Genomic DNA, 9812 nt, shown 5'->3' with positions numbered 1-9812 from the left:
TGTTTCTCGGCATCCGTGGCAGCACCATCAGCTGCTGCTGTCATTGGTTTTGGGAAATCCATTTACTGGTAAGAAAACAAAAATTTTTAGATATAACTAACATGTCTGAGTGTATGGGGCGCAGATGTTGTGGCATCTGTACATACCGCCAGCTGGGTGGTACTGCTGGCTCTCTCCTCGGGGGTCCCTCGCTGCCTTCCTCGTGATGTTGCTGCAGGGGCTCAGGAGGGCCACTCGCTCAGGTGGTTGTAGAGCCGGTGTCTAAGAGAGTTTTCACATTGGAAAATGAAAACCCTCTGAACTTGGCTTGGTCTTCTGGTGAAAAGTGGAATTGCTTGGCCTCTTCTGTTTCCATAGTGTCCAAATCGAATTGCTGATGAAATTCCAGCTTAGATGGTGCAGGGATGTGAGGTGAGGCCATCCTCAGGGTATTCACAGAGTCCCAATCTATGGGCTGGAAGAAGCAGTGCCGTTGGATGTTACCATGGACTCCTAAGCGCTTGGCCGGATCTCTCTGGAGGAGCTTACATGCGAAATGTATTTATTATTTATTGACTAGAATCACAAAAAACTGACTAAAAAGACAAAATCATTAGAAGTGATTTGTACAAAATTACTTACACAAAATGTAAAAATAGCACACTTACCTGTATGATGATGATCGCTGCGCTGAGCGTGGACCGATCGAACAGTGTCAGGTGGTACTTACGCTCTCCAGTTATCATTTCGTTAATGATGACACCTAACGAGTACCAATCCACTCCAGCATTATATTCCTCCTCGGCTATAATCTGCCATAGAGAGAAAACAGTTAGTTCATAAATAAGTTTTACATCATTGAAAACTCCCACGATCCACAACCCAACAAATGTTGGACCGATTCTTTTCTCGCACCTCAGGAGCGACATATCCTTCACTTCCAGCATAGTCGGTGGCTGTTCGGTCTCCGTGCATGTTGTCCAAGGCGAGACTGAAATCGGTGATCTTCAGATGCCCCGTCTCAGCCACCAAGATGTTCTCGGGCTTCAGGTCTCTGTGGACGATCCCCTTGGCGTGGAGGTGCTGGATGCCGCACACCATCTCCGCAGCGTACAATCTGTCAGAAAGAAAATGAGTCAATTTAATATCCTGAGGAGCAACGAGATATAAATGCTTGTTTGTTGGACAATCAGACCTTTCATGCGGGAATAAAAGTGTTGGCTCATCAGCAGCACATCTCCCCGTGTAAACAGCGGAATGTGCTGCTAACCAATTCTATCTGTATGTGAATGAAGGATCATCATAACGATCGTTCCTCCCCATACTAGTGATCATCTGCCTGTATCAACCCACTGCCAATATTCTCCTTGCACTTGTGATGTCAAGTGGTCCATTCAACTGCAAGAAGTTGTCAAGGTCCCCGCAGCTGAGATACTCAAGTCCAAGCAGTATGTGCATCTGTAAAGCATACAGAAGAGACAGATAAGGAGGTTGGTGCATATGACATTATAATATTACAAAGTCCACATCTACGGTGCACATAGCGGTGGAGTTTGGTGACGTGATAGCTATACCTTGGTCTAAAATGCGAAGTGTCCTTGGACAAGGAAGGGACTGCCAGTTGTTAGCTGCAACACGCGGTTCTCCACCATCACATCTCGCAAACCGATTTCAGCAAGCAGGCCGCTCTTCACTGCATATTGCTGGCGGGTGGCAGGGTCCTCTGCCAGCACGACGCTCCCGTAGGCTCCCTGGCCGAGCACAGGATGGAACCGCAATCTCTCCCTGATGTTCATAGACGATGCTAGTGGAGCCAGTTGGCCGAACACTGCTGGGTCCTCCTAACAGGGAACAGAATAGCAGAAGTGATGGTATTTCTGCTGATTTGAAACAATATTAATAGTTGGGCATTATAGCTTTTTTATATATTATACTTGTTACTAAGTCTATCGCTAGTGGGTAAGAGCCATAATTAGTAAAGATATTTAGGCCTTATTCACATAGCCATTTCATTGCGGCCATTATACCGTGATTAAACCTCGCCCGAAAATCATGACCATCCGAAGCATTGGATTCCAATGCATTCATTCAGATGGCTGCTTTTTAGCCGCGTTAAAATATACCAACTGCGATAATAGGACAACGTGGCCCGAAAATATAGGTCTTCCCCTATCTTTTCCGAGATCAGCTGGCGGCTTCTATAGACTTCTATGGAAGCAGCTGGCAAAGGGAGGAAGTTTAACAGCAATTAGCGCTGCTAAACCAAGTCAGCTAGCTCTATTGAGCTATGCTGAAGAATTATGCTGGCCGAAAGAATTCCAGGCTGCAGCATCTATACTCCGCCCCAGCCGTGTCAATGGGCTAGAATACGCAATACTAAGCCACGACTTGGTCGTGACTATCTCTTGTTCATGCGCTTTTCAGCCGCAACGCAGCCGGACAAAACACGCATCACCCATGGCTTCTTTCACATGAATGTATATCAGCTGATGTTTTGCCAATATACGTTAGCATCTGATGCATTGGACTCCAATGCATCAGATCCCTCAGGCATATTCCCGCAGCATAAAAGCGCCCAGCCGGCCAATATAGCACCAGACGCTTTTACTCCAGGCAGCAAAGATAATCCTGGAACTACCTTTCTGGCCGGAATACGTTGGCCGCTGCATGGGCTCCTATGGTAGTCAATGACAGCGGCCGGAGAAGGGATGTGGGAGGGAGTTTAGCAGTATGACTGCTAAACTCCCTCCCCCTTCTTTCCTTCTCCCCTCTGGCTGTTTGCAATGGGAGGGGGTGTAAAGGAGGAGGGAGCTTAGCTCTGCTCCGCCCCCTCCAATTGCAAACAGCTTGAGAGGAGGACAGAGAACATAAGCCGAGGAGATGAGACCAACGGCATTGTGGCCTCGGCATATATGCGTCGGGCATGAGCTATCTGAACGGGCACATAAACATTAGATTTGTGCGCCCATTCACACGTTTTTACAATGACGGCAGACAAACATAAAAATGCCTAGAGCCGTGTGATAGAGCCCTTAGCGTGAGGTAGTTCCCTCCCACCCGTGATGCACCATCACTTAGAAGCACCTGCATACTCCTTAGGATATTGTGTCCATTATCTAATTTAAATGGTTAAAGGGGTTGTTCCGCGAAACAAAGTGGGGTTATACACTTCTGTATGGCCATATTAATGCACTTTGTAATATACATTGTGCATTAATTATGAGCCATACAGAAGTTATTCCCTTACCTGCTCCGTTGCTAGCGTCCTCGTCTCCATGGTGCCGTCTAATTTTCAGCGTCTAATCGCCCGATTAGACGCGCTTGCGCAGTCCGGTCTTCTCCGTGTTGAATGGGGCTGCTCGTGCTGGAGAGCTGCTCCTCGTAGCTCCGCCCCATCACGTCTGCCGATTCCAGCCAATCAGGAGTCTGGAATCGGCAATGGACCGCACAGAAGACCTGCGGTCCACCGAGGGTGAAGATCCCGGCGGCCATCTTCGCAAGGTAAGTAAGAAGTCACCGGAGCGCGGGGATTCGGGTAAGTACTATCCGGTTTTTTTTTTTCAACACATGCATCGGGTTTGTCTCGCGCCGAAAAAAACCCCCCAAAAAAAACGTTTCGGCGCGGGACAACCCCTTTAAGTAGTCTAATGATCTCCAGATATGTTCTTTTACTGAGCAATTACTGATTTTCTCACACATTTACTAGCGTATTGCATGTGCATTTACACATTCCCATTGACTCCTATGAGAACTTTGGGTGCGCACGTGTGCAGTATAATTGAACATGCTCACATTAATTTTTTTTTTCTGCGCGACCAAAATGCATAGGAAAAATAAACGCATGTGAATGAACCTATTGCAATCGAAGGGATTAATTCTTTATGTATTGCATGGTCAAATTTTGTGTGCAAATACACCTGTGTGAAGGGGACCTTATTCAACAGTTCCAGATCCTCTCTGCTCTCGTCCTACCCAGGGGCGTAACTATAGAGGATTCAGGGGATGCGGTTGCACCCGGGCCCAGAAGCCTTAGGGGACCCATAAGACCTCTCTTCTCCATATAGGGAGCCCAGGACTATGAATAAAGCATTATAGTTGGGGGCCCTGTTACAGGTTTTGCATTGGGGCCCAGAAGCTTCAAGTTACGCCTCTGGTCCTACCACCTGCGTTCTACATACTGCAGCAGTAAAGGCCCATTTACACGGGACGGCTGTTGGGCAAACGATGCCTGACACTCGTCCCTGTGTCTCCACGCTCCGGTGCTCCTGCCCAGGAGCTAGCAGAGCTGGCTGGGTCACGGAGCGGCCACCAGGGGGGCGGGGCAGTGCAGGCGGTTTCTCTCCTCTCGCTCCACCGCCCCTCTCTATTGAGATAATACGTTCACTACTGAACGGACGCTGTTTAAACTGAACGATGAGCTTCATCACTGATCTTCCATGCTGCATAAATGATTAGCGATGAAGCTCATCGCTCATCGTGCAGTTTAAACAGCCACCGTCCAGTAGTGATATGTGAATGGAGAGGGTCGGGGGAGCAAGAGGAGATCCTCTTCTGAGTTTTACCTTTTTTATCACCCATCTTTCTCTATGGAGCCTCCTTTTTATCACATTGCAACGCGACAAACGTCCGTTACGATGGAATGCGAATTTAACATTAGAAAGTCCTATTGACTTTCGTGATAAAAAAAAATTGTGCGTTTTATCATGGGCGCCAGCGATGCGATGCAAAATTAATCTAAAAAAAAAAGCATTGCTGACGCTCAAAAATTGCAGGAACAAAGATGTGATTTTGCCGCAATTTTCTTGCAGCAAAATCGCAATCACCCCTGTGAAACTAGCCTTAGGCCTCTTTTACATGAGCGTTGCGATTTATTGCGTAAAAGAAAAAAAAAGACATTTTGGCATATGTCATATTTGTGTAAAAATGTAGACTCCACCCTCACCTTTTTTTAAAAAGGTTTGCGGGTTCACCAGTAGGGGGCATCACACTTACCATAGTTTACAGGAGAAAGTGGCATAAATAATAGTGGAAATCTATCTGAGCATCAGAGATGTACTTTATTAACATACATAAATTATGGGCACATTATAGACTTATACAGCAGATAAAACACTCCGGAGTAAAGGTTTTTATTTATTTCACACATTTATATATCACATGTTTGTCATCAGTTACATTGGGCTTTGTCCCCAGGGGGGGGCTCACAATCTATATTCACCTACATGGTCGTTTTTGGAGAATGCCCATGGACTCAGATACCCCGGACCCCAGTGCTGAAAGTCATCAGTCCAACACGCTGAGCCCTCCTGCTATTTTCAAAAACATCAGCTCTTCTTGATGATTGTAATGTTGGTGCTTTTATCGTGTTTTTGTGGCAAAAAATACTGTATCTAATCATTATCTGTAGTTCAGTGAGAAAATATGAAAATACCAACAAGCATTTTTATTTTAGTGTCTTTTTTTTCACATTTGCTGCTCTTTTTTTGGGCACGTTTGGGTACATGTTGGTTTTTTTTCGAAATTGCAGCATGCTCTGTGGTTGTCATCTTTTTCAGTACACATCTCAGTGTAATAAAAATGGCAGGAAAAAACCTCAATGTACTTTTTTCTGGCATTTTTTATTTTCGCAAAAAGAAAAAGAAAAAAAACACCTGAAAAGAGACCATCGGAATAAGGCCATAACATGTAAGCTACTCCTTTATCTTTGGAGTTTGGAGTTGGTGGAGGCCCCCGATAAATGAACTGCTCCCTATTCCCAACACCCTAAGGGCTTTTTCACGGCCGGCCAATATACACTTCCATCTGAGCAGTCCCCCCTTCCCGGATCTCTGCCTCTTTCCTTCACTCTGGTGTTTGGAGTAGGAAGGGGCAGGGCGGAGCTCAGCTCCACTCTGTCCCACCTATTCCCATTGCTGGCTATGGACAAGGGGAAGGGGTGGGAGCTTAGCTCCGCCCCCATCCTGCCCACTGTCATTGCAAACTGCTCGGAGGGAAGGAGATAAGCAGAGAGCCGGGAAGGAGAAGGGAAGGGGGGGGGGGTTCTGCTCTGATGGAAGTGTGTGTCGGCCGGCCGATATATGCTCGTGTAAATAAACCCTTGAACACATAGATGGGATTTTGTCCCGTTATTATCACGACCGTATAACGAGAGAAAACAAAACCTTTGATTTCGATGGTTTTGTTATCATAAGCAGGATTCCCGCCCATTAATAGTATGGGAGAGAAAAAATAAGACTTGCCCTATATATAGTACTAGCTGATATACCCGGCTTCGCCCGAGTTAATTTGATACTGGTGTTTATCTGGTGTTCACACGGAAAATCTTATGAAGTTGCAGTTACTTTAGAGATATCAGAAAAACATATGTTCACCATTTTGCATAGTTATCTGCGTTACCCAGGAAACACCACGGGGAGGTAACCATGCGACGTTTCCTTTTATATAAAATGACATCAGGAAGTGAGAGAATTAGATTCCATACGTAAAATTTGGACGTTAATTCTTCTGCACTTAGAATTGAATAATCGAGTTGGGACCCATTAACTTTTCCTATTTATGACATAATCAATGCCCGTGCCAAATTTCAAGTTTCTATGACATCGGGAAGTGAGAGAATTAGATTTTGTACGTAAAATGTGGACGCTAATTCATTTGCGCTTAGAATTGAACAATCGAGGTGGGACCCATTAACTTTTTCCTATTTATGACATAATCAATGCCCATTCCAAATTTTATGTTTTTATGACACCAAGAAGTGAGAGAATTAGATTCCCTACGTAAATTTTGGGCGCTAGTTCTTTTGCGCTAGAATTGAATAATCGAGTTGGGACCCATTAACTTTTCCTATTTATGACATATTCAATGCTTATGGCAAATTTCACGTTTCTATGACATTGGGAAGTGAGAAAATTACATTCTGTGCATAAAATTTGGACGCTAATTCTTTTGCGCATAAAATTGAATAATCGAGTTGGGACCCATTAGCTTTTCCTATGTATGACATAATCAATGCTCCTGCCAAATTTCGAGTTTCTATGACACCGGGAAGTGAGAGAATTAGATTCCGTACGTAAAATTTGGACGTTAATTCTTTTGCGCATAGAATTGAATAATCGAGTTGGGTCCCATTAAATTTTCCTATTTATGACACATTCAATGCGCGTGCCAAATTTTAAGTTTCCGTGACATTGGTAAGTGAGAGATTTAGATTGTGTACGTTAAATTTCGACGCTAATTCTTTTGCGCTAGAATTAAATAATCGAGTTGGGACCCAATTACTTTTCCTATTTTGGAGATAATCTATGCTCGTGCCAAAATTCATGTTTCTATGCCATCGGTCGGTCGTTCAGGGCTTTCGTCTTTATATATATAGATATAGATTAACTACATGCAGGAAAGTTGGGGCAGGACCTATCTTGCCGCAGTCTTCCTGTAACTCCTGGACTATGGCGCAGAGATTGACCAGCCCGAGAAGGTAAGAAAAAAACCCTGTTCATGTGCAACTACGCCCCGTCGTGGTGAGAATAGCTGCGCATACAGCCGTCTGTTTTTGTCCTTGAATTGGGAGTAGACAACCAGAAAACTGTACATTCCACCAGAATATCTAGAAATCCCAGTAACATTTCATATTATACAATGTAAATAAATAGAATTTATTACCGTGTAACATTTGTATCATTTTCCTCCCTCTTTCTCTCTGGGAGACACACATGAATTATCATATATATTACAGTACAGTGTGGCACCCTCAGGATGTGTTCACACGTAGTGAATTTGGTGCAGATTTTGTTGCAAATTTTGGCGCGGATCTGCAGCAGATTTCACTATTTCAACTGAATTTAAATTGAACGGATGAAATCTGCTGCAGATCAGCCACTTAAGCGACAGGCACAAGTGCGTTTCGGTCTGTGAATATGTAGCATGGCTCTTTCCTGTGAATTTCAGTCCTTCTGTGGGTGTTTTGTGTGTGTTAATATTTATGTGCGCCCACAAATTTGCAAAAGGGCTTATTATTTTGAGGCAAAAATCTGCAGCATGTTTTGTGTGTATTTACTGTGTATTTGCGCTAGTCTATTTACTTAGGGCTTATTTCAGTGCATAATATTCACCAAAATAGGACAGGCTGCGGTTTTGTTTCCACATCGCTGAAATACACAGAAAACAATGCACTTGTAAATAAACCAATTAATATTAATGGTTTCTATTCACTCTGTATTACACATGTAATAAAGTGCACAAATACGACTGTGTGAATGAGCCCTAAAAGCATGTGATGGAAACATGAATTGGGAGAAGACAACAAACCAGAACACTACATATCAGCAGCAAATCTAGAAATCCCAGTAACATTATACATATATACAATTTATTACAATGTAACATTTGTATCACTTCCCTCCTTCTTGCAGAAGACAACACAGGAATGATCAGACATTGTAAGTACAGTGTGGGACCCCCAGGATGTGTTCACATGTAGCAGATTTTCTGTGTCACATTTTGCACCAATATTTAAGTACAAATCCTCCCCTTTGGTGCAGATCTACAGCCGACTTATCCCTTTCATTAAAAAGGTGAAATCTGCTGCAGATTAGTGTCAAAATCCACATCCAAAACAACAGATTTGGGTACAGAGCAACACCAAAATTTGCAGGACTAATCATGTGGATTTTGGAGCAGATCTGCGCCCAAATCTTCCTAGACATCCAGCTGTCCCTGAGCCTCCCCGGTCTTCTTTCTGTATCTTTACAGGTGGGTCCTTTTCTCCCACTGAAGAATCCAGATGCCTCTTCTTGGGTCGCTTCTTCCCACTGAGGTCTTTCTTCACTAAATAAGTCGGTGGAACGATGGACTTCGCTGAGCTCGCTGAGCTCGATGACCTCTTCCTCTTCTTCCTCCTCTGGCTCTTGCTTGAAGCCTCATCTGAAGAATCCAAGATGCCTCTTGGTCTTCTCACGCCTTTCTCTCTCCGAATCTGCTCCTCTTCCTCCATAAAATCGCTCTGCCCTGGTCCAGCAGACATCGCCTTCTTCTCCAGTGCCAGTCTCCAACACTCTCAACTGCCACCTGCCGAAACAACACAGTTGCCCTGGCTGTAACCATGGCAGCAGTCATGTGATCAGTAAGTGACTAATCACATTCACCTATGATAGGTTTGAAATCGTATGTTGACAGTTACTGAGCTGTGACTCAGGCTAAGGAGTATTTTGACCCCACAGTTTTTTTTCAGGAATTAATGCAATTTAAAGGAAAAAAATAAAATTTCATATTTTTGCAAATATGCCATTTTAGGGCGCATTCAGACGGCCGTATATCGGTTGGGTATTCACGCCGGCCGATATACAGCGTCTCTCTCCGCAGGGGGAGGAGGCTGGAAGAGCTGGGAGCAGTGCTCTGGGCTCCCGCCCGCTCTCTGCCTCCTCTCCAGTAGTTTTCAAAACAGACATTTTGATTGAAGGCTTTTTAGGCCCCATTGCCCACTTGTAGAGCCCTTGAGCCACCAAAACGATGGAGAACCCCCACAAATGACCCCATTTTGAAAACTAGACCCCTTAATGAATTCATCTAGCGGTGTACTGCATATTTTGACTCCATCATTTTTTAATTAATTGAAGCAAAGCAGAAGGAAAAAAAAATTACACTTTTCATTTTTTTTGCAATTGTGTCATTTTAAAAATAGTTTTTTTCTACAGCACACATATGAATGAAGAGTTGCACCCCAAAAAAGGATACCCCCATTTGTCCTGTGTTCAGAAACATACCCATTGTGACTCTAATCTTTGGTCTGGATGCACAACGAGGCCCAAACCGAACGAAGCATCAAACTTTAACTTTTA

General features: G+C 44.2%; 1 protein-coding gene across 1 annotated transcript; it reads right to left on the bottom strand.

The window, feature by feature from the left end:
- Nucleotides 1-238: 238 nt before the first annotated feature.
- On the bottom strand, nt 239-8998 carry LOC136571787 (protein kinase C delta type-like). The gene is made up of 6 exons (XM_066572417.1): nt 8726-8998; nt 1635-1820; nt 1333-1437; nt 895-1128; nt 648-791; nt 239-523 (listed from the first exon to the last, which is right to left on the bottom strand). The coding sequence occupies exons 1-6, from the start codon at nt 8996-8998 to the stop codon at nt 239-241; spliced, it is 1227 nt and encodes a 408-aa protein (XP_066428514.1).
- Nucleotides 8999-9812: the final 814 nt, after the last annotated feature.

Source organism: Eleutherodactylus coqui, chromosome 6 (genome assembly GCF_035609145.1).
Source record: "Eleutherodactylus coqui strain aEleCoq1 chromosome 6, aEleCoq1.hap1, whole genome shotgun sequence".
NCBI lineage: Eukaryota > Metazoa > Chordata > Amphibia > Anura > Eleutherodactylidae > Eleutherodactylus > Eleutherodactylus coqui.
This window is presented reverse-complemented; position numbering and strand designations above follow the sequence as displayed.

Excerpts from the sequence above, each read along its gene's own strand:
- LOC136571787 (XM_066572417.1), bottom strand. The coding sequence starts at position 8,998 with ATGTCTGCTGGACCAGGGCAGAGCGATTTTATGGAGGAAGAGGAGCAG. Across the intron at positions 1,821-8,725 it reads TGGGAGAAAAGGACCCACCT|GAGGACCCAGCAGTGTTCGG; the intron begins GTAAAGATACAG and ends GTTCCCTGTTAG. Across the intron at positions 792-894 it reads AAGGATATGTCGCTCCTGAG|ATTATAGCCGAGGAGGAATA; the intron begins GTGCGAGAAAAG and ends TCTCTATGGCAG.